Source organism: Lepus europaeus, chromosome 21 (genome assembly GCF_033115175.1).
Source record: "Lepus europaeus isolate LE1 chromosome 21, mLepTim1.pri, whole genome shotgun sequence".
NCBI classification, from domain to species: domain Eukaryota; kingdom Metazoa; phylum Chordata; class Mammalia; order Lagomorpha; family Leporidae; genus Lepus; species Lepus europaeus.
This window is the reverse complement of record NC_084847.1, coordinates 25,294,245-25,318,079: the sequence shown is the minus strand read 5'-3', so window position 1 is coordinate 25,318,079 and position 23,835 is coordinate 25,294,245. Positions and strand designations below refer to the sequence as shown.

At 55.3% G+C, this 23,835-nt stretch overlaps 1 protein-coding gene across 1 annotated transcript; it reads left to right on the top strand.

The window, feature by feature from the left end:
- Positions 1-464: 464 nt before the first annotated feature.
- LOC133750736 (zinc finger protein 689) lies at positions 465-6,756 on the top strand. The gene is made up of 3 exons (XM_062180394.1): positions 465-1,006; positions 1,163-1,276; positions 3,747-6,756. The coding sequence occupies exons 1-3, from the start codon at positions 802-804 to the stop codon at positions 4,928-4,930; spliced, it is 1,503 nt and encodes a 500-aa protein (XP_062036378.1). The 5' UTR covers positions 465-801; the 3' UTR covers positions 4,931-6,756.
- Positions 6,757-23,835: the final 17,079 nt, after the last annotated feature.

Below are 23,835 nucleotides of genomic sequence, written 5' to 3'. Positions count from 1 at the left end.
TGGAATCTCTATCTCTCGCTCTTCGAAATAAATAAATCTTAGAAAAGAAGCATATAACAAGGAACAAGCTGGAACGTGGTGGCCAGGCGTCTGCCTGCAGGAAACACTGGGTTCCTGCCCTACAACAATCAACAAGGAGTTAACCGTTATCCAAGCCAAGGCTCAGCTGGGAAAACACACACACAGCAGCCCGGGTTGTCTCAGCTGCGGGGTGGGCACGGTGGCTCTGTCGCTGAGGGCCGCTCAGCGACCCAGGGTCCGCCACCCTGCTCAGCCACTCGCTGTCGTCAAGCCACCCTAACGGTCCAGCTGCCTGCCCTTACGCATCCGTCGGCCCCGTTCAAACAGGCCGCCTTCGCGCGCAGCCAATCAGGACGCTCGATCTTCGGCCGCCGCCCAATGAACGCGTGCGGTGGGGCAGAAAAAAAAGAGGGCGTGAAGCACGATCGCGGCGCCATCACACTTGAGGGCAAAGAGGTTAGGGAGCCGGCATGGCGCTCCGGTCAATAAAATCGATAGCTGGAAGCCGCCTGTGTTCCAGGCAAAGGCGGTGCAGTTGCGGCGCCGCCATTTTCCCCAAAGGCATCTTCCGGTGCCTTTCCCCCAAGTTAGGGCAGGAGTTTCCTGAATAACAGTGAAAGGTTTCCGTTAGCCCGCAGGCGGCCGACTCCGACTCCCTCCCGGCCTCCCGGGCCGCGCTCAGTCCGGTCCGGCGCAGGCTCCTGGACCCCGGGGTCCGCCGGCGCCCGGGGCGCCGAGCCCGGGCTGGGGGGAGGCCGTGGCGCCGGCTTCTCGGCTCCAATGGCGCCGCCTTCGGCTCCTCTCTCCGTGCGGGCACCCGGAGAGGCCAAAGCCGCTCGGAGAAGGGGAAGGAGGTCGCGGGCCCTGAAGTTCGCGGACGTGGCCGTGTACTTCTCCCCGGAGGAGTGGGGGTGTCTGCGGCCCGCGCAGCGGGCCCTGTACCGGGACGTGATGCGGGAGAACTACGGCCACCTGGGCGCGCTCGGTGAGGCCCGGCCCACTGCGCTTCGGCGGGGCCGAGGGGACGCAGCAGCGCGGGGCCGGGGCGGGGGCCAGGCCGGTGCTGGGGAGGGGGCAGGGGATGCCGTGGCGGGATGCTCACCCTGCGGTCCTGGCCCTCTCACTGGTTCTCCTTCCCCAGGGTGCGCAGGTCCCAAGCCAGCCCTCATCTCCTGGCTGGAACGCAATACCGAGGACTGGGAACCCGCAGCCCTAGACCCGCAGGAGTACCCCAGAGGGCTGACGGCCCGGAGAAGTGAGTGTGAAACGCCCGTGCAGAGCCCGCAGCCCTCCCGCGACGCTGCAACCCTTCCAGTTGGGGTCGCGATGAGGGCACCCGAGATCCACGCTGGGAGACGCATCTGCTGTGTCCGTGTCCCCCGCCTCCAGGTGTGGGGGCCGGGCTACCCTGGCAGGGGTCCCCGGGTCTGTTTGCAAACGCAGCCCCCTCTGCAGGTCTCCCGCCGTGGACATGGGAGTGAATCCGGGATCCCTGCCCCCCTGGCCGCATTTGGAGTGGGCCTTGACTGAAGGATCCCGAACTTCTGGGAGTTTTTTCCTTTTTCTGGGCTTTGGTGGAAGGGAGCTCGTGGGGGACATCCCCGCCCGGGACGCAGAGATGACTCGGGGAGCGGCGGCACTGCCCCCTCCCGGGATGCCGCCCGGACTGAGCAAGGCTCCGAGGGGCCCCAGGTTCTCCCGCAGGGGCAGAGGGAACTGGGCTGGAGTTTTCCGTGTCAGATTCGCTAAGGCCAGGGCTATTTTTCTAAGATCTTTTCCTTGCGTGAAAGCTTTCATTAGTTGGTTTTTGGTTGTCTTTGGCCAAGGTTGGCAAATGGCCCTCGGTTATATCTAACCGGTTGAGGAACTTGGCAAAAATCCAGACTTCTGGGACCCCCCACCCCACACCCACCCCAATCCCAGAACTATGTATTTACTCCTGCGGCTGTCTAGAAACTTGAATTTTTTTTTTTTCTTCATAGACTGGGTTGATACCAGATGTGCATGTTGGTTTGAGAACCACTGGATAAAATGCAGTCCAAGGTCCTTCAAAAATGTTTTACAACAGGCTGCCGCTGTGGCTCACTAGGCTAATCCTCCGCCTTGTGGTGCCGGCACACCGGGTTCTGGTCCCGGTCGGGGCGCCGAATTCTGTCCCGGTTGCCCCTCTTCCAGGCCAGCTCTCTGCTGTGGCCAGGGAGTGCAGTGGAGGATGGCCCAAGTGCTTGGGCCCTGCACCCCATGGGAGACCAGGAGAAGCACCTGGCTCCTGCCATCGGATCAGCGCCAGTCGCAGCACGCCAGCCGTGGCAGCCATTGGAGGGTGAACCAATGGCAACGGAAGACCTTTCTCTCTGTCTCTCTCTCTCTCTCTGACTGTCCACTCTGCCTGTCAAAAAAAACACAAAACAAACAAACAAACAAAATGTTTTACAAGGGTGGTTCTCAAATATTGGTGCCCGACTGGCCGCGGCATTGCTGGGAACTTGTTAGGAACGGACAGACCTTGCGCCTACCCTGAGATCTGCAGAAGGGGAACAGAGCCCAGCAGTCGTTTCGACACAGGTGCCCACAGCACAGCCTGAGAACCACTTGGCCTACAGGGCCTTAGGAAGCAGGCCCTGGCGGCTCAGCCTTCACTTGTTTCCCACTTCCTGCCTTGCACGCTTTGTCTCAGAGCTTCCGCCCCTGCAGGAGCCTTGGGACTTCTTGTTTTGTTTTTTGTTTTGTTTTTGGCCGGGCCTACCCCTTTTCAACCTTGCTAGCGTTCCATGATGGTAACTCCTCTTCTTAAGAGTCACCTAAGTGAAATAAACCATGACTCACCCGTGGGATTCTGTGCGGCTGCAAAATAGAGTAAGGACGCATGCTGGTGGAGAGTGACCTTTATATTAGCTGGAAAAAAATGAAAGTGCAGCAAGGTGCCTTAAAGTGTGTGTATGGTACTTGTCATAGAAGAACCGGGGGTGGGGACAGAATTGCATTAAAAAGCACTGGAAGACGTGAGGGCATTTTTACTTTTTTTTTTTTTGACAGGTAGAGTTAGAGAGAGAGACAGAAAAAGGTCTTCCTTCCATTGGTGAAATGAGGGTATTTGGCTCAGCAGTTAAGACATTTGCATCCCACATCAGAGTGCTTGGGCTGAGTCCTTGCTTCACTTTTTTTTTTTTTTAAAGAATTATTTATTTATTTGAAAGAGTTACACAGAGAGAAGGAGAGGTAGGTAGAGAGAGGTCTTCCCTCCACTGGTTCACTCCCCAATTGACCGCAATGGCTGGAGCTGTGCTGATCCGAAGCCAGGAGCCAGGAGTTTTTTCCAGGTCTCCCACGTGGGTGCAGGGGCCCAAGCACTTGGGCCACCCTCCACTGCTTTCCCAGGCCATAGCAGAGAGCTGGATCGGAAGAGGAGCAGCCAGGACAGGAACCAGTTGTCAGGACAGGAACCAGTTGTCGTAAGGGATGCCAGTCCTCATACGAGATGCTGGCTGGCACTGAAATCCCAAAATGTTCAGTTTTTAAAGTCAGTTTACTGTCCTCTAAGAATCTCCAGCCTGGGTTTGGGGCCGTAGTAACTGCAGATTTCCACACTTAGCTGTCCGTGGCGCTGGCAGACTGGGGGCAGGGGGGGGGGGTGCGGACAGGGAGGACTGGTCCCTGGAACACTGAAATGGGCAAGACGACGAGCCCCGTGTGTGTTACATGAACTTCTCCCTGTGTCCCTGTAGAAGCCAGGACGAGAAAGAACAACGGGGCGCAGGATGCATGCCCGCCCAAGGAGGCACCCCGGAAGGGGAGGCGAGGGCGACGGCCCAGCAAACCCCGGCTGATCCCCAGGCAGACGGCTGGGGGCCCCATCTGCCCCGACTGCGGCTGCACCTTCCCGGACCACCCGGCCCTGGAGAGCCACAAGTGCGCCCAGAACCTGAAAAAGCCTTACCCTTGCCCGGACTGCGGGCGCCGCTTCTCCTACCCGTCCCTGCTGGTCAGCCACCGGCGGGCGCACTCTGGCGAGTGCCCCTATGTCTGCGACCAGTGCGGCAAACGTTTCTCGCAGCGCAAGAACCTGTCCCAGCACCAGGTGATCCACACCGGCGAGAAGCCCTACCACTGCCCAGACTGCGGCCGCTGCTTCCGCAGGAGCCGCTCGCTGGCCAATCACCGGACCACGCACACGGGCGAGAAGCCCCACCAGTGCTCCAGCTGCGGCCGCCGCTTCGCCTACCCCTCGCTGCTGGCCATCCACCAGCGCACGCACACCGGGGAGAAGCCCTACACCTGCCTGGAATGCAACCGCCGCTTCCGCCAGCGCACCGCCTTGGTCATCCACCAGCGCATCCACACCGGCGAGAAGCCCTACCCGTGCCCGGACTGCGAGCGCCGCTTCTCGTCTTCCTCGCGCCTGGTCAGCCACCGGCGCGTGCACTCCGGGGAGCGGCCGTACGCCTGCGAGCACTGCGAGGCGCGCTTCTCGCAGCGCAGCACCCTGCTGCAGCACCAGCTGCTGCACACGGGCGAGAAGCCCTACCCCTGCCCGGACTGCGGCCGCGCCTTTCGGCGCAGCGGCTCGCTCGCCATCCACCGCAGCACGCACACCGAAGAGAAGCTGCACGCGTGCGACGACTGCGGCCGCCGCTTCGCCTACCCCTCGCTGCTGGCCAGCCACCGGCGCGTGCACTCGGGCGAGCGGCCCTACGCCTGCGACCTGTGCTCCAAGCGCTTCGCCCAGTGGAGCCACCTGGCTCAGCACCAGCTCCTACACACCGGGGAGAAGCCTTTCCCTTGCCTGGAGTGTGGCCGGTGCTTCCGCCAGAGGTGGTCTCTGGCGGTGCATAAGTGTGGCACCAAGGCCCCGAACTGCAGCCCCAGGCCTGCTCCAGCGGGGCCCGGCCCGAGGGAGGACGCCCTGTAGAACGCGTGTGTCGCATTTTGCCCAGAGGCCCCTAACAGGGAAAGGAGGAGCCCTAGGTCTTCCTCCCCGGGCAGAGGCGGAGCTAGAACCCAGGTGTCCCTACCCCGCAGCCTTGAACTTCAGTGCACTCCGCTGGCTGCCTTACTGAGTGTCTACGGGAGTCCCCTGAGGAGAGGCGGCAGCCTTCGGCTGAAGGTGTCCGAGCTCCCTGTCCTAGAATAATCTATGTGTGGGGTATCAGAGCTCAGCCGTCTGCGTTTCTAGTTTGTGCGTATAAGGGTTACCTGCTCCCAGAATTCCGTGTCTAGGGGGCAGGCCCCTCCTCTGCTCTGCCTCTTCCTCTCCCACCCCTGGCTTGAAATCCTCCCTTGACGGGGAGCTCGCTACCTCCCAAGGCAGGTCATTGCATGGGATAGCACTGGTCTTCAGAAATTCTCCTCCGTAAACCTGGCCAGAAACGTGCTTAACACCTGGTGGACATGGCGGCCCCTGGATAACTCAGTTACAACTACCTTGCCCCCACTCCCCTGCCCCCAATTTTCAGGTGAGATAGCATGAATTTGGTCAATCCTTCCTTAAATACAGGGTTTCAATTCCCACACCTGATCGCTGTGTCTCCAGACAGGCACTGGCTTGACAATGTCCCCTCTCCAGGTCATACAACAGCAAGGCAGGACCACAGCGGCCAGCGCACAGCTCGTTGGTCTGTACTTGTTTTTGAAGTTCTAGGTTGTGTTGGTTTGGGGAGAGCTGCACTATACCAGGGCTTTATTGGGTTCTAGGCATCTAAATGCCTGAGGAAATTGAAAAAACAAAACAAAAAAAAAGAAACATGCTTCCAGTCAAGTCTTTCGCCGTGTGTTTGGAGAACTGGCTCGAGTTGGGGATGGAACACAGTTGCAGGGCGCTGTGGGAGAAGGCTGATCTTAAGGCACAGCACTGGGGTGGGGGTGGGGCCTATGGTTGGGCCCTGGGAATTGAAATTGGGACAGCGTTGTGCTCCCTCTGGCGGACTGGGATACGTTCCAGGCGGCTGCAGCTGGGAAGTCCTTGGAGGCTGGGTGTTACTTCTCCCTGGTTCTCATCAGAATCAGGGGAGTCAGCATAGAACCTTCTCTGAGGCCTCCATCAACAGTCTGTAATAAAATGAGGCGAGGCCGTTCAAGAAGGGCAGAAAGGTAGGGAACCGAACACAAGGAGGAATCTGGCATCAGCGGCAGCTGTGTCTGAATCCTGGCTCAGCATTCGCAGCTTTACCAAATTAAATGTGAACGCGGGGGCTGGGGTGACCGGGCAGTGGGTCAGGCGCCGCTAGCAACACTGGCAGTGCTAGTTGGAGTCCCAGCTGCTCTGCCTCCGATCCAGCTTCCTGCTGATGAGCCTGGGAAGGCAGCAGTTGATGGCCTGAAGACCTGGGCCCTGCCACCCCTGTGGGACCTGGATGGAGTTCCTGGCTCTTGGCTTTTGTAGTCATTTAGGAAGTGAACCAGTGGAAGGAAGATCTCTCTCTCTCTCTGTCTCTCTTTCTCTCTGACACTCTGCCTTTCAAATAAATAAACAAACCTTTAAGAAATGTGAATGAGGTCTACCAGCTGCACCAAATTGGAATGTCCCCAAATCTCGCATTCCGGCAGCTGGAGTGGGTTCTTCTGTTGCTTCCTCTTCCACCTCCAGATCTCAGCCCGAGGGAGCAGCGGGGGCACACGGTATTTTTTCACCTCCATGTGGGGACTCAGCAAGTTGCATTGTAACCTCTTCCTCCTTGGGTGAGCTACCCTCTACCCCATACCACCTCATACCGGAATTGGGTCTCATTAAAATGTCTGGTGAATGAATGGTGTTCCTTGTGAAATTATTGTTTACAAACTGTAAAACCTAGCTCCTTGCCGGCGCTGCGGCTCACTAGGCTAATCCTCTGCCTTGCGGCACCAGCACACCGGGTTCTAGTCCCGGTCGGGGCGCCGGATTCTGTCCCGGTTGCCTCTCTTCCAGGCTAGCTCTCTGCTGTGGCCAGGGAGTGCAGTGGAGGATGGCTCAAGTGCTTGGGCCCTGCATCCCATGGGAGACCAGGATAGGCACCTGGCTCCTGCCATCGGATCGGCACGGTGTGCCGGCCGCAGTGCGCCGGCCGCGGCGGCCATTGGAGGGTGAACCAATGGCAAAAGGAAGACCTTTCTCTCTGTCTCTCTCTCTCACTATCCACTCTGCCTGTCAAAAAATTAAAAAAAAAAAAAAAAAAAAAAAACCAAAAACCTAGCTCCTCGACTCAGTAGAAATGCACTGTTTGGGTGGGGGTGGGGGATCCAGCCCCATAGAGCAGGGCACCTGCCACGGCTGGCGTCTGCGGAGCCCAGCCCGCAGTGAGAACCGTCTCTTTTTTACTGTCCATCCCTGGGCTAACCCAAGTGTGCTCTCCCCTGCAGACACGCTTGTCTGTGGGCCTGGCCGGCTGACCTCCGTTCGGTAGTCTGTGGCTGGCAGAGATGAGCGAGAGCGTCCTAGGCGGGCTCCCTGAGGCCCAGAGGCCCAGAGGCTGTCCCAGTTGTGACCCTGGCCCCGTGCTGAGTGAGGGATCCAGGGCCTCTGTCCGACACGTCGCCGACAGCGCGCAGCCCCGGTCTGGGTTCAGGTGCCGCCTGCCGGCCTGGCTGCCCCGAGTGTAAGCTGCTCTTCCCTGGCTGCCAGCCCGCTCAGGGTCTTCCACGTCTTCTCCAGCCGTGATCAGCTCCTCCTCCACTAAGGAAACATGAGGGTTAGGCAGGGGCCCCTCGGACACGCCGCCCACATGTGGCAGGAAGGCCATGTGTGCCGACCAGCGTCCCCTGGGCCTGGGCTTATCCCACTTCTGCCCTTCCGGCCTTGGCTCCACTCGCTTCCTTTGCTTTCCTCTTTTGGTTTTATGGGTTCAGAGCCCCTCTTTTGTGTGGAAAACACACACTTTGGCCTATAAATGTGTTAAGGTTTGTCTTTAAAAACAATAAAAATGGGGCCACTGCCTGCAGTGCCGGCATCCCATGTGGACGCTGGTTCAAGTCCCGAGTGCTCCTCTTCTGATCCAGCTCTCTGCTGTGGCCTGGGAAAGCAGTAGAAGATGGCCCAAGTCCTTGGGCCCCTGTACCCACGTGGGAGACTGGGAGGAGGCTTCTGGCTCCTGACTTCAGATCGGTGCAGCTTGGGCCATTGCTGCCAATTGGAGAGTGAACCGGCGGATGGAAGACCTTCCTCTCTCTGCCTCTCTCTCTCTCTCTCTCTCTGCCTCTCCTCTCTGTGTAACTCTTTCAAATGAATAAATAAATCTTAAAAAAAATAAAAATTAGCTCTCCCTCTGGCCTCATCTCCTGTTTCCAGCTAAATTTCTTGAAGCAGTGCCCATTCTCCGAATCTACTTCTGCCTTTTGCTTCTGCCTCCCCTGAGGAGAGAGCAATCTCACCGAATTCTTAGGATGTGCCAGGCACCGGGTTAACCACTTTAAATATAAACTAAATCCTATTTTTTTTGACAGATAGAGTTAGTGAGAGAGAGAGAGAGAGAGAGAGAGAGAGAGAGAGAGAGAGAAAGGTCTTCCTTCCGTTGGTTCACTCCCCAAATGGCCGCTACGGCCTGTGCTGTGCTGATGATCTGAAGCCAGGAGCCAGGTACTTCCTCCTGGTCTCCCATGAGGGTATAGATGCCCAAGCACTTGGGCCAACCTCCACTGCCTTCCCAGGCCATAGCAGAGAGCTGGCCTGGAAGAGGAGAAACCGGGACTAGAACTCGGCACCCATATGGGATGCCGGTGCTGCAGGTGGAGGATTAACCAAATGAGCCATGGTGCCGGCCCGCAAATCATATGTTTTTAAGAACCCCACAAAGGGCTGGCAATGTGGCACAGTGGGTTAAACTACTGCCTGCATTGCTGGCATCTCATATTAGCTCCCGTTCCAGTCCTGGCTGCTCCACTTCCGATCCAGCTTCCTTTAATGCTCCCGGGAAGGCAGTGGAAGATGGCCCAAGTGCTTAGGCCCCTGCCACCGATGTGGGAGACCCGGATGGAGTTCCAGGCTCCTGGCTTCACAGTCATTTGGGGAGTGAACTATTAGAGGAAGGCCTGTCTATCCCTCTTACTCTGTAACTCTGCCTTTCAAATAAATAAATAAATCTAAATGTGTGCAGGGGTCTAAGTACTTGGACCACCTGCTGAGGCTTTTCCCAGGCTATTAACAGGGAGCTAAACAGAAAGTGGGGCAGCTGGGACTCACACTGGCACCCATATGGGATGTTGGCATCACCGGTGGTGGCTTAACTAGTCACCCCACAATACCAGCCCCAAGATAAATCTTTTTAAAAAGCAGGGGAGGGGCCCGCGTTGTGGCATAACAGATTAAGCTGCTGCCTGCAATGCCGACACCCAAGGCCCAGCTGTTTCACTTCTGATCCAGCTCCACACTAGTGGCCTGGGAAAAGCAGCAGCAGATGGCCCAAGTCTCTGGGCCCCTGCACCTATGAGGGAGAAGAAGCTCCTGGCTCTGGCCTGGCTCAGCCCAGGCTGTTGTGGCCATCTGGGGAGTGAACCATAGGATGGAAGATCTTTATATATTTCTACCCCCGCCCTTTCTTTCTCTCTTTGTAATTTTGCCTTTCAAATAAACAAATCTTAAAAAAAAAAAAAATACAGCCAGGGCTGGGCCAGGCCAAAGCCAGGAGCCCAGAACTCAATCTGGTCTCTCCTGTGGGGGGCAGGGGCCCAAGGACTTGAGCCATCACCTGCTGCCTCCCAGGGTGCGCACGAGCAGGGAGCTGGAATCAGAAGCAGAGCTGAGACTTGAACCAGGCACTCCGGTGTGAGATGTAGGCATCCCAAGCAGTGACTTAATTCCTGTACCTTTACTCCTCTTCATGTTTTTATACAAAAATGAAAAGTATTAGTTCATTTTCTGTTGCTATTTAAAAAAAAAAAAAAAACACCGAGGCTGGGTTATTTAAAAAAAAAAAAATAGAGGTTTAAGAGTGGGCATTTAGCCTTGCAGTTAAGATGCCCATGTCTGTCATCAGGGTACCTGGGTTCAAGTCCTGGCTCTGGCTCCTTCTTACCAATGCAGATCCTGGTAGACTGTGGTGATGGCTCAAGTCCTTGGGCCCCTGCCAACCCCTTGGGAGACCTGGACTGAGTTCCCAGCTCCTGGTCTGTCCCTGGCCATTGCAGTCATCTGGGGGACTGAACCAGTGGATGGGAGATTGATTTAGTTCAGTTTTGGAGGCTGGAAGTCCAGACTGTGATGAGAACGCCCTTGACTGCTACATCACGACACAGCACCAGGGTGGGCTGGGAAACACCCACGTGCAGAAGGGGCAGAGCACAGGGGCGGCCATGCTTAAAACAACCCACCATCTTGAGAAATGACCCAGACCCTGAGGACCCACATGGCAGCACCCTGCCATGACCTAACCATAGTGTCTGCCACCTCTTTATACATTGGGACCGAGCTCCATCCAGCACGTGGCCCCTGGGGAACAAACCACGTCCAAACCACAGCACGGAGCAACTCGAGTTTTCAGAGGTTACCAGGCAAGGGCTCCAAACGGATTCTACTCCTAGGAGATCAAAATCACTGTGGCCCACCAGGCACACAGCGGACCCAAGGAGATCAGGAGAGGGTTAACTCTGCAGACGCACGTGGCTCCAGACCAGAACATTCCAAAGAACCCAGGGTCTGCTTCCGGGGAGTAACTTCCCAGCCCTTGGAATATTCTATGCTGGACAAGGCCTGCGCCTTGCCACAACAGTATGACCACATTGGTGTAGCCTGCTCATGTGACTGACGCTGAGTGCCTGTTTTCCCTCTGTGGGATGGGACTGGGCAGCTGTCAGCGTTGTGGGCACGCCCAGCCTGTGTGAGATTCCCCCATGAGAACCCAGGACACCAAGGCTTGGGTGAACGCTAGTTGCACCTGAGGTCACGGGTGCTTGCTGGGAGACAAACGCTGTCCCCTGTGACTCCCCTGGATGTTGGCGTCGGGTTTCTGCTGGAGTTTGCCTCATGAAACTTTTCCCTTTGCTGGTTTTAGTCTATATCCCTTAGATTTAGTAAACCATAGCTGAGAGTATAACACAAAGCCCTAGCCATTCTTTAAAAAATAAGTTATTTTGATGTATTTGAAAGGCAGAGTTAGAGAGGAAAAGAGACAGAGAGAAAGAGATCTTCTACCCACTGGTTCACTTCCCAAATGGCCAGGACAGTCAGAGCTGGGTCAGGCCAAAGTCGGGAGCCAGGAACACCATCTGGGTTTCCCATGTGGATGGCAGGGGCCAAGCACTTGGGCCATCTTCTGCTGCTTTCCCAGGCCATTGGCAGGGTGCTGGATCAGCAGGGGAGCAGCCAGGACTCAAACTGGCACTCCGATACGGGATACAGCATCAAGGGTGGCAGCTTCACCGGTGTGCCACCACCACAGCCCTGACCACTCTTCACCCACGCCGCTTCTCAGGGCAACATTTGCAACAAGCAACCTTGAGGGAGACGTAAAGTCTCCACCTAAGACGCAAGGGCAGCCGGCTTCCTGCTTCCTGCTTCCTGCTGAGCGGCCGCTGTGCCAACTGCATAGTTCCTCCCTGCGAGGCAACTCACCACAGACCTGGCGTTCATGGTGCCCTCCTCCTTGCCCGTCTGCGACTGAGGAGGCCAAAAAAACCAATGCTTCGGGTGCTATCCAGGTCCTTTGTCTGTGTTCCAGTGATCTCTCCCTCTCTCTCTCTTTTTATAAGATGTATTTTATTGATTTGAAAGACAGAGTTACATAGAGAGGTAGAGACAAAGAGAGAGAGGTCTTCCATCCAATGGTTTACTCCCCAGATGGCCGCAACGCCCAGAAATGCGCCGATCTGAAGCCAGGAGCCAGGAGCTTCCTCCGGGTCCCCTATGTGCCTGCAAGGGCCCAGGCACTTGGGCTGTCACCTGCTGCTTTCCCAAGTGCATTGGTAGGGAGCTGGATCGGAAGTGGAGCAGCCAGGACTCGACCCAGTGCCCATATGGGATGCTGGCACTGCAGGCCGGGACGCCATGACGGTGGCCCCTCCAGCAATCTCGTTTCCCGCTAGCATGGAACAGTAGCTGACTAATTCACTAACGTGGAAGGGTGACCTCAGATTCCAGTCCTGACAGTAGTATTACTTCCCATTAATGGAGGAGAAGACAAACGGTCAATGATACCAAACTTGCCCAGGACCACTTACCTGGTGGTTCTGAGTGTCAAGACTCCAAGCCAGTCTGACTCCAAAGCCAGCTGCTACGCAATGAACTATTCCACTAAAACTGTGCTTTAAAATGACTGACAGGGGCTGGCGCTGTGGTGCAGCAGTTTAAGCCGCCATCAGCATCCCGTATGGGTGCAGTTTGTGTCCCGGCTGTACCACTTCCTATCCAGCTTCCTGCCAATGGCCTGGGAAAAGCAGAGAATGGCCCGAGTACTGCGGCCCCTGCCATCCACGTGGGAGACCAGGAAGAGGCACTGGGCTCCTGACTTCAGCCTGGCCCAGCACTGGCCAATGCTGCCATCTAGGGAGTGAACCAACAGATGGAAGCTCGCTCTCTCCCTCTCTGTAACTCTTTCAAACAAATATATACATCTGTATAAAAAAGAGATGACTTAGTCAACAAATCAGTACTTTGGTTTTTACCTTATTTACCTGAGTTTTCCTAATTAAATTCTCTTGGGGGCGGGCACTTTGGCACAGCTACACAGGTGCTACGTGGGACATGTGTATCCTATATCAGAGTGCCTAGGTTCAGTCCTGGCTCCGTTTTTTTTTGTTTTTTGTTTTTTTTTTGTTTGTTTGTTTGTTTTTTTAAGGTTTAGTTGTTCATTTTGAGAGGGTTACAGAAGTGGAGCAGCTGGGACTCAAACCAGCACCCATGTGGGGATGCCAGTGTTATAGGTAGTGATATTATCTGCTACGCCACAACACTGGCTCCACTTCAGAGTCCAGCTTCCTGCTAACGCACACCCTAGGAGGCAGCCAGTGACGGCTCAGGTACTTGGGTTCCTGCTACTTGCAAGGGAGTTCCAGGCTCCCGGCTTCAGCCTGGCTCAGCGCCAGCTACTGAAAACATTTAGGGAGTGAACAAGAAGATGGAAGACATTTCTCTTCTCTGGTTCTCTCAAATACAATGAAAATAAATAAATGCAAACGTGAACTCTCTTCACGTTCATGCTCCTCATTTTTCTAGTCTTCCTGGTGCCTCCGTTGTCTCCTCCTACACTCAGTGTACTTGTGAGAATGCTGTTTTAGCATTTCATGGTGAATGTTCTGTGGAAATCCCAAGAACAAGTCCTGGGTGGCACTACAGCTTAAGTCACCCCTTGGGGCACCCACTCCCCATACTGGGAGTGCTGGGTTTGAATTCCAGCTGCTCCACTTCCAATGCAGCTTCCCACGAATGCACACCCTGGGAGGCGGCAGATAACAGCTCAAGTAGTTGGGTCCCTGCCACCCATGTGGGAGACGCAGATGGAGCTCCTGGTTCCTGGCTTTGGCAGCCATTTAGGGAGTAAACCAGCGGATGCAAGCCCTCTCCCTCTCTGTCACTGTGCCTTTCAAACAAACAAAATAAATGATTAAAAAAAAAAAAAAAAAAAAGACAAAGGAGAGCCAGTATTGTGGCACAGCAGGTAAAGCTACTGCCTGTGACCCCTGCATTCCGTATGAGCGCTGGTTCGGGTCCCAGCTGCTACACTTCCCAGCCAGCTCCCTGCTAACGGCCTGCGAAAGCAGCCGAGGGCCCAAGTGCTTGTTCTGGATAGCATCCCATTCTACGAATATCCCACAATAGATTGACGCATTGGTTTGCTGTGGATAGTTGCGTTTTTAGCTATTGCGACTGGGGTTGCTGAGAGCATTTGACTAAGTGAGTGAATATACGTGTGCGCTTCTGTGGAATAGATACCTAGGGACGAACTGCTGGGTAACAGGTGTGCACGTACTCAGCTTTAGTAGGCGCCGTCAGTTTCCAAAGCCGGTGTCCCCACTCCTCGTTCGGGAGAGCCCAACATTTGAGAAACTCTCGACGCTACATTCTTTTGGATTTGGTTTATCATTAAAACAGAACCCCGGGGCCGGCGCTGAGGTTCAGCGAGTTAAAGCCTCCGCCTGCAGCGCCGGCATCCCATATGGCCGCCGGTTCTAGTCCTGGCTGCTCCTCTTCCGATCCAGCTCTCCGCTGTGGCCTGGGAAAGCAGTAGGAGATGGTCCAAGTCCCTGGGCCCCTGCACCCGCGTGGGAGACCCGGAAGAAGCTCCTGGCTCCTGACTTGGATCGGTGCAGCTCCGGCTGCTGCAGCCATTTGGGGAGTGAACCAGTGGATGGAAGACCTCTCTCTGCCTCTCACTGTCTGTAATTCTCTCAAATAGATAAAATCTTAAAATAAATAAATAAATAAATAAGTCAGATCTGCCAGAGGAACTTTTCATTGACCGGTTTTGACTGGTAGAAAGGGGGGGTGGGGGGCGCTCTGACCCATTCCCTGTTTTACCACGTGTTTACCGGCTGTCAGTTTGAGACAGGATACCGACGGCGGCATCGATTACGGTGATGAGCGTGAGTCTTACTGACGAAGCACGCAGCCAAACCGAGAACCAGCGGACGGGTCTCAATCCTGGAGTCACCAGGCCGCCTGGGCTCCGCAGCAGACTGCGCAGGAAGCCGCCGCCCAGCCTCCCGGTGCTGTTCCGAGAGCGCAGAACGGGACACACCGGCCTCCAGACCCGCATCTCCACAGCCCGCCTCAGTCGTCTCGGCCCCAGCCACTTCCAGACCAGTCACTCGCTCACCCTCAGCCTTTCAAACGGGCCGCTCTGGAGAGACCAATCACAGCCTCCCTTCTTCTCCTGGCCTCCAAGAGCTGACCAATCAACGCCTTTCAAACATGGAGAGACCAATCAAAGCCTTCCTTCTTTCCCGGGCCTCCAGGGGCTGACCAATCAACGCACGTTATCTAACACGTGGCTGAGTTGTAGCGTCCAATCTCCCTTCTGGGTTCCGCCCCGCTGCGTAAGGGCAGAGGGGGAAAGTGAGGGATGTTGAAGCCCGAAGGCGCCATTTTGGTTGAGGGCAGGATTACCCTCGCAGATTATCAGAGGCAAGGCAGAAAAGCTGTAGCATTCCCACGTATCCCGAAAGCCTCAGTTTGCCGAGCACCACGGAGGGTTTCCCACCGCGCCGCCCTGGACCCCACGGCGGATGTACCGGGAAGATCCGGCCAGGGGCCGTGAGGTTTGCGTACGTGGCCTTGTACGTCTCCCCGGAGTGAGGTGTGTGGTGCGCGCGCAGGATCCCCGTCCGGGGACGTGTGATGCGACGCACCCTACGGCCGCCTGGGGGCGCTCGTTCAATCCCGGCAATCGTTCTGGATTCCGCGGAGCGTGGGCGAGGGGCACGGAGGGCCCCAGAGGCCAGTGGGCTGGGAGTGCTGCACAGAGGCGGCGGCCTCGCCCTCCCCGCCCGTGTTCTCAGTGGAGCCCAGTGCTTCTCCTTCGCAGGAGTGCGGAGGCATGCAGCCCCGAGGCCCAGGATCCCAGGGCGAGAGCCCATGGGCCGTGGGCGGGGGCACGGGAAAGGTAGCAGGTGTCTCGTGTCGAGCCCGTCTCCACTCGCACACTCTGATCCCGCCGAAGCCCCATCGGGACTGCCTGCACCCCAGGCTGCATATTAGCAGGAAACTGGATTGGAAGCCGAGTAGCCAGGACTTGAACCGGCCCACCTGGCCTCCTTGTACTACAAACCATCGGCCTAGCTGGCTCTTCTTTCTGGAATATTCTTTCCCTTAGAGTGTTCTGCTTTCTGGTCTGATATCTCCTCAGTGCTGGGGGTCATTTGAGATGCCAGAGCCTATTAAAGGAGCCACCCCCATTCTGGACCCCCCAGAATCGAGGTGCTACCTTGGACTTGTCTCCACAGAGGGGCGCTCATCCCAGGACTGTTGTGGCCAGTGCAGGTGAGACTGCAAGGAGACACAGGCGGCACGAAGCCACTGCGCCATCGGTGGCGGGCGCTGTTTGGTCTTGAAGACCTCAAGGTGGCCGCAGAGAGGACACTGGCCTCAGGTGGGGCAGCTTCCTGCACGGTGCTCGCTTTAGTACACATATCACACTAAACTGGAGGGGTGGGCCTGTTGATTGCAATGTTCTCTTCTTCCTCAGGTATTTGCACGTTCCCGGGATTTTGCATCCTTTGAATAATCTTTTCTTTTAAAAAATTATTTTATTTATTTGAAAGACAGTTACAGAGAGAGGTAGAGACAGAGAGAGAGATCTTCCTTTTGCTGGTTCACTGCCCAGATGGCCGCAACTGTCCGAGCTGTGCCAATCCGAAGCCAGGGGCCAGGAGCTTCTTCCGGGTCTCCCACATGGGTGCAGGGGTCCAAGCACTTGGCCATCCTCTACTGCTTTCCCAGGCCATAGCAGAGAGCTGGATCGGAAGAGGAGCAGCCGGGACTAGAACCGGCGGCCATATGGGTTGACAGTGCTTCATGCCAGGGCTTTAACCCACGGTGCCAAAGTGCCAGTCCCTGGATAATGTATTCTTAAGCCATGTAAGCTGGAAACAGAATTCTGGGGAGGATTTTTGTTTTGTTTTTCAGGATTTATTTATTTGAGAGGCAGAGTTACAGAAAGAGAGAAAGGTCTTCCATCCGCTGGTTCACTCCCCAAATGGCCCCAATGGCCAAGTTGGGCAGATCTGAAGCCAGGAGCCAAGAGCTTCTTCCAGGTCTCCCACATGGGTGCAGGGACTCCAGCACCCAGGCCATCTCCCACTGCTTTCCCAGGCGCACCAGCAGGGAGCTGGACTAGAGGTGGAGCAGCCAGGACCTGAACCGGCATCCATATGGGATATTGGCACTGCAGGCCAGAGCTTTAACCTGCTGCACCACAGCTCCTGCCCTATATTTTGTTTTGTTTTGTTTTAAAGAATAAACTGCGGGGGGTGGTGCTGTGGCATAGCACCAGTTTGAGACCTGGCTGCTCCACTTCCTGTCCAGCTCTCTGCTATGGCCTGGGATAGCAGTAGATGATGGCCCAAGTCCTCAGGCCCCTGCACCTTCGTAGGAGACCTGGCAGAAGCGCCTGGCTTCAGATCAGCTCAGCTCTGGCCGTTGCGGTCATCTGGGGAGTGAACTAGAGGATGGAAGACCTCTCTCTCTCTCTCTCTCTCTCTCTCTCTCTCTCTCTCTCTCTGGCTCTACTTCTCTCTGTAACTCTGTCTTTCAAATAAATAAAATAATTCTTAAAAAAAAATAACGGCCCCCGTCCTTACAGTCTTCAAAGCATATTGCCGAGTGCCGGTCGCTCAACATTTTGTTACACACACTTCCAATCTTCAAAAGAATCGAATGTTGCAGTAAACACTCTCGTTCCCATCACCCAGCTTCTACAGTCATCTCTTCAAAATAGATTGATTTGATTGTTTGAAGGCAGAGTGACACAGAGAAGCAAGGGCGAGAGGTTTCCATTTGCTGGTCCACTCCTCCGATGCCCCCATCAGCTGGCACTGGGCCAGGCAGAAGCTAAGAGCCAGGACTCCAACAGGGGTGGCAGGAACTGAACTACCTTTGCCCTCACCTGCTGCCTCCAGGGTGCGCATGCGCAGGAAGCTGGATGAGAAGTGGGGCGGAGCTGGGACTTGAACCATGCACTCACTAGGGATGAGGGCGTGACTTGACCTCTGGGCCACAATGCCTGTCCTTATTTATGTTTAAAACTTGACCCTCTGGACCGGCGCTGTAGCTCAACAGGCTAATCCTCCACCTTGCGGCGTCGGCACACCAGGTTCTAGTCCTGGTCGGGGCACAGGACACCAGGTTCTAGTCCCGGTCGGGGCACCGGATTCTGTCCCAGTTGCTCCTCTTCCAGGCCAGCTCTCTGCTGTGGCCAGGGAGTGCAGATGGAGGATGGCCCAAGTGCTTGGGCCCTGCACCCCATGGGAGACCAGGAGAAGCATCTGGCTCCTGCCATCGGATCAGCGTGGTGCGCCGGCCCCAGCATGCCGGCCGCGGCGGCCATTGGAGGGTGAACCAACGGCAAAGGAAGACCTTCCTCTCTGTCTCTGTCTCTCTCACTGTCCACTCTGCCTGTCAAAAAAATAAAATAAAAATAAAATAAAAAACTTGAACCTCTGAAGATGCAAAGGTTTTTTTTTTTTTTTTCCTTTTGAAGATTTATTTACGGGGCAGCACTGTGGCATAGAAGGTTAAACTATATGGGCGCTGGTTCGAGTCTTGGCTGCTCCACTTCCGATCCGGCTCTGAGCTAATGTGCCTGGGAAAGCAACAGAAAATGTTCCAAGTCCTTGGGCCCCTGAACCCACATGGGAGACCCGGATGAAGTTTTTGGCTCCTGGCTTTGGCCTGGCCTAACCCTGGCCATTGCAGCCATCTGGGGAGTGAATCAGCAGATGGAAGATTCTTTCTCCATCTCCCTCTTTCTCTCTGTATTTCTGCTTTTCAAATGAATAAATAAATCTAAAAAGAAAAGGAGAGAGAGAGAGAGAGAGAATCTTGTATCTACTGGTTCACTCCCCAAATGGCTGCAGTGGGCAAGGCTGGGCTAGGCTGAAAGCTAGGAGCCAGGAACTTCATCTGGTCTCCCTATGTACAGAGAGTACAGGGCCCCCAAGGACTTGGCCCATCTTCCGCTGTTTTCCTAGGCCATAGCAGGGAGCTGGATCGGAAGTGGAGCACCCAGATTCCAGGTGTTGCAGGTGGGCTTAACCTGCTGTGTCACAACACCAGACCCCTGCCTGCCCTTATTGATATTTCTTGATATACTGATTTTAGACGCCATTGAGGGCATCCTTTTTTTTTTTTTTTTTTTCTGACAGGCAGAGTGGACAGTGAGAGAGAGAGACAGAGAGAAAGGTCTTCCTTTGCCGTTGGTTCACCCTCCAATGGCCACTGCGGCCAGTGCACCGCGCTGATCCAAAGCCAGGAGCCAGGTGCTTCTCCTGGTCTCCCATGGGGTGCAGGGCCCAAGCACTTGGGCCATTCTCCACTGCACTCCTGGGCCACAGCAGAGAGCTGGCCTGGAAGAGGGGCAACCGGGATAGAATCTGGCGCCCCGACCGGGACTAGAACCCGGGGTGCCGGCGCCGCAGGTGGAGGATTAGCCTATTGAGCCACAGTGCTGGCCTAGGGCATCCTTTATTGGTGCTGTGAAATCAGCAGAACTTTGCTGGCTGTGTGCTGCAGAGGCCATGACTGTATCCCATACTAGAGCGCTGATTCTAGTTCTGGCTGCTCCAGTTCCAAGCAAGCTCCTTGTGAATGTGCCTGCAAAGCAGCCGATGACGGCGCAGAGCTGAGTCCCCACCACCCATGGGAGACCGGGATGAAGTCCCTGCTTCTGGCTTCCGCCTGGCCCAGCCCCAATTATTGCGGCCATTGGAGGAATAAACCCGCGGATGGAAAAAGATCTCTTTCTCTCTGTCACTCTGCCTTCCAAATAAATAAATATTAAAAGAAGAAAGTTCGGAAGAAAGAACTAAGGGTTCAGTGAACGACTCATTTTGGGGAAGATGAAGATGCTGGATGGAGATGGATGTCAGTGATATTTCACACGGCGTGAATGTACCTAATACCGCTGGGTTATACCTACAAGCAAGGAAAGTGGTAAGTCATGTGTGTGTGTGTACATATATATGTATATATACACACATATATATTAATGTTATTTATTTATTTGAAAGAGTTACACAGAGAGAGAAAGAGAGGCAGAGAAAGAGAGTTTGGTCACAATGGCCAGAGCTGAGCTTTGGGCCATCTTCCACTGCTTTCCGAGGCCATAGCAGGGAGCTGGATTGGAAGTGGAGCAGCTGGGTCTCAAACCAGTGCCCACATGGGATGCAGGCAGTGGCCACAGCGCCAATCTTATGCATTCATTTTACCAACATTTTTTTAGAAAGAGGAATGAAGTTGTGGTACATGCCACAATAAGGATGAACTCTGGAAGTAGGTTAAGTGAGGAGGTAAGAAGCTGGACATAGAAGGACAAAGATTGAATGGTTCCATTTATATGAGAGACTGGAAGAGCAAGTACAAAGAGACAAAAGTGGATCAGAGGCTGCTGATCAGGGAGGGAGGTGGGAGGAGTGCGGAGTGACTCTTCCATGGATTCTCGACTTCCTTTTCGGCTGATGAAGATGTTTTGGAAATATTTGGTGCTGATAGTTGCACACAGCCCTGAGAATGCAGTTAACGCCACAGAATTGCGAAGGTGGTTTAAAAATAAAAAAATTAAAAAAAAAAAAAAAACAGGGCAGGAGCCGGCGCTGTGGCACAGCAGGTAAAGCCATGGCCTGCAGTACCGGCATCCCGTATGGGCACGGGTTCGAGTCTGGCTGTTCCACTTCTTATGCTAAGGTCTGGGAAAGCAGAAGTTGGACAAGTCCTTGGGCCCCTGCACCCACGTGGGAGACCTGGAAGAAGCTCCTGGCTTTGGATTGGCCCAGCTCTGGCCATTGCGACCATCTGGGGAGTGAACCAGTGCATGGAAGACCTCTCTCTCTCTCTGTCTCTCTCTCTGCCTCTCCTTCTCTCTCTGTGTAACTCTGACTTTGAAATAAATAAATAGGCCGGTGCTGCGGCTCAATAGGCTAATCCTCCACCTTGCAGCGCCGGCACACCAAGTTCTAGTCCTGGTTGGGGCGCCGGATTCTGTCCCGGTTGCCCCTCTTCCAGGCCAGCTCTCTGCTGTGGCCCGGGAGGGCAGTGGAGGATGGCCCAAGAACTTGGGCCCTGCACCCCATGGGAGACCAGGAGAAGCACCTGGCTCCTGGCTTCGGATCAGCGCAGTGCGCTGGCCGTAGCGTGCCGGCCTCGGTGGCCATTGGAGGGTGAACCAACAGCAAAGGAAGACCTTTCTCTCTGTCTCTCTCTCTCACTGTCCACTCTGCCTGTCAAAATAAATAAATAAATCTTATAACAAAAACAAACAGGGCAGGAGTTGTGGTGCGACGGGTGAAGGCACTGCCTGGGTCACCCACACCCACGGTTGCGTTGCTGTCTCAAGTCCCAGCTGCCCTGTGCTTTCCATCCAGGTTCCCACTGATGCATCCTGGGATGCAGTGCATGACGACCCATCAGCAAATTTTGTGTTTTGTAGATTTTATCAAGTTACAATAGTATGGGCCAGGCACCAGGGTACAGCAGGTTAAGCCGTGGCTTGGGAAGCCTGCATCTCATATCAGAGCGCCCAGCTGGACTCCTGTCAACTCCTCTCTCCGTCCACTTTCCTGCTAATGCATCCTGGGAGGCTGCAGCAAATGTCTCAAGTGCTTGGGTTCCTCCGCCCACCTGGGATCTGGATGGATTTCTGGGCTGCTGGCTTCCACCTGGGCGGCTGCCGCTGTTACAAGCATCTGGGGAGTGAGGCAGGGGATCGGAGGTCTCTGTGTCTCTCCCCTCTCTGTCACTCTGCCTTTCAAATAAAATGAAAATGACGGCCGGTGCCGTGGCTCAACAGGCTAATCCTCTGCCTTGCGGCGCCGGCACACCAGGTTCTAGTCCCGGTCGGGGCACCGGATTCTGTCCCGGTTGCCCCTCTTCCAGGCCAGCTCTCTGCTGTGGCCAGGGAGGCCATGGGAGACCAGGATAAGTACCTGGCTCCTGCCATTGGATCAGCGTGGTGCGCCGGCCGCAGCATGCCGGCCGCGGCGGCCATTGGAGGGTGAACCAACGGCAAAGGAAGACCTTTCTCTCTGTCTCTCTCTCTCACTGTCCACTCTGCCTGTCAAAAAGAAAGAAAGAAAGAAAATGACTAGTTTGTCGCAAGTGTATTTTACCATGATAAAAAATACTGATTTACCCATGCACAAAAAAACACTCCCTGTTGACATCCCTGGCTTGTTAGGTATTTTAGGTGATGGTTACACAGCTGTATACATTTTTTAAAAAGATTTATTTATTTTATTTGAAAGGCAGAGTTACAGAGAGGTAGAGTCAGAGAGAGAGAGATCTTCCATCCACTGGTTCACTCCCCAGATAGTCACAACGCCTGGAGCTGCGCCGATCTGAAGCCAAGAGCTAGGAGTTTCTATCGGGTCTCCCACGTGGGTGCAGGGGCCCAGGGGCTTGGGCCATCTTCCACTACTTTTCCAGGCCACAGCAGAGAGCTGGATTGGAAGTGGAGCAGCTGGGACTCAAACCAGCGCCCATATGGGATGCCGGCACTGCAGGCGGTGGCTTTACCTGCTATGCTACAGCACCAGCCCCAAACAGCTATACACATTTATCAGTACTCAGCGAATTTCACCTTGGAGGTCTGTATATTATCTGTACATAACTGTAAAATATCTGTATAGAACTCAAATCAATGAAGAGTTAAAAGAGGTTGCCTCTAGGGAGTAAGAAGAAAGTACAAGGGGATTGCACTGCCTCTTCCTTACAAGCTGAATGTATGTTTTTTTTTTTTTTTTTTTTTTTGACAGGCAGAGTGGACAGTGAGAGAGAGAGAGAGACAGAGGGAAAGGTCTTCCTTTGCCGTTGGTTCACCCTCCAATGGCCGCCGCGGTAGCGCGCTGCGGCCGGCGCACCGCGCTGTTCCGATGGCAGGAGCCAGGTGCTTCTCCTGGTCTCCCATGGGGTGCAGAGCCCAAACACTTGGGCCATCCTCCACTGCACTCCCTGGCCACAGCAGAGAGCTGGCCTGGAAGAGGGGCAACCGGGACAGGATCGGTGCCCCGACCGGGACTAGAACCCGGTGTGCCGGCGCCGCAAGGCGGAGGATTAGCCTGTTGAGCCACGGCGCCGGCCTGTTTTTTTTTTTTTTTTTTTAAAGCAGAGATTGCACGCTCGCTTTTTATTTTTAAGATTTATTTTATTTATTTGAAAGGCAGAGTTACAGAGAGAGATTGAGGTCTTCCATCCTCTGGTTCACTCCCTGATTGCTGCGATGGGCAGAACTGAGCTGATCCGAAGCCAGGAGCCAGGAGCTTCTTCCGGGTCTCCCACGCAGTGCAGGGGCCCTAGGACGTGGGCCATCCTCTACTGCTTTCCGAGGCCATAGCAGGGAGCAGGATCGGAAAAGGAGCAGCCGGGACTCGAACCGACGCTCATATGGGATGCCGGCACTGCAGGCTGGGGCTTCAACCCTCTGCGCCACAGCGAGGACCCCTGTATTAGTTTGTAAAATAACCACGTATACTAATTAATGACTATCTCCACAAAGCACGTGTCTTCGCGTGCAGCGCAGGCGCAGAGTGGCGCCGCCGGGGGGGGGGGGGGGGGGCGGGGACCCTAAGCCGCGAGGTTGTCACAAAGCACTGGGAGCCGCGTCTTCCTTTAGTTCTAGCAATAAGAGCGGCTGAATGGCCCCGGGTCCTTTTAAACGCCCCGCCCGGCGGCGACCAATCACGGCCCAGCTTCTTCATGTGGTTAGACCAATCATCTGCCGCCGTCTTTGCGGGTATACGAGGACCTTGAAGCTACGGGCTCGTCCATCTTTCTTGAAGGCAAAAGGGTCTCGTCGGCCTCCCAGGCTTCCCTGGCCCTCCACCGCCCTCTCTTCTTAGAAGTCGCCATTGTATTTAAGGGCAAGTGGGACGATGAAGCCAGGGAAGCCGCACGGGCGCCATGTTTGCTATGTTCCGGGGGTAGGGGTGGGGGCGAGTGCTGGCGTGGAGCGGATGGCAATTGAAGCCAGGTTGTCGCCATATTTTCTGAAGGCATCTTCCGGGTCCCTTAACCCGGGCGTCTGTCCAAGCGGCCGTGAAGTGAATAAACAGCCAAGGAGTTTTCTCTGTCCCCTCAGAACCCCCGCATCCCCAGCCGCCAGCCCCTGCTACTTCGCTCCCCAGTCCCGGCTGCGTTCCGACGCCGAGGCTGGGCGGGGCCCGGGCCCCCGCAGTCCTTCCTGTGGACGACGAAATCGGAGACCCGGG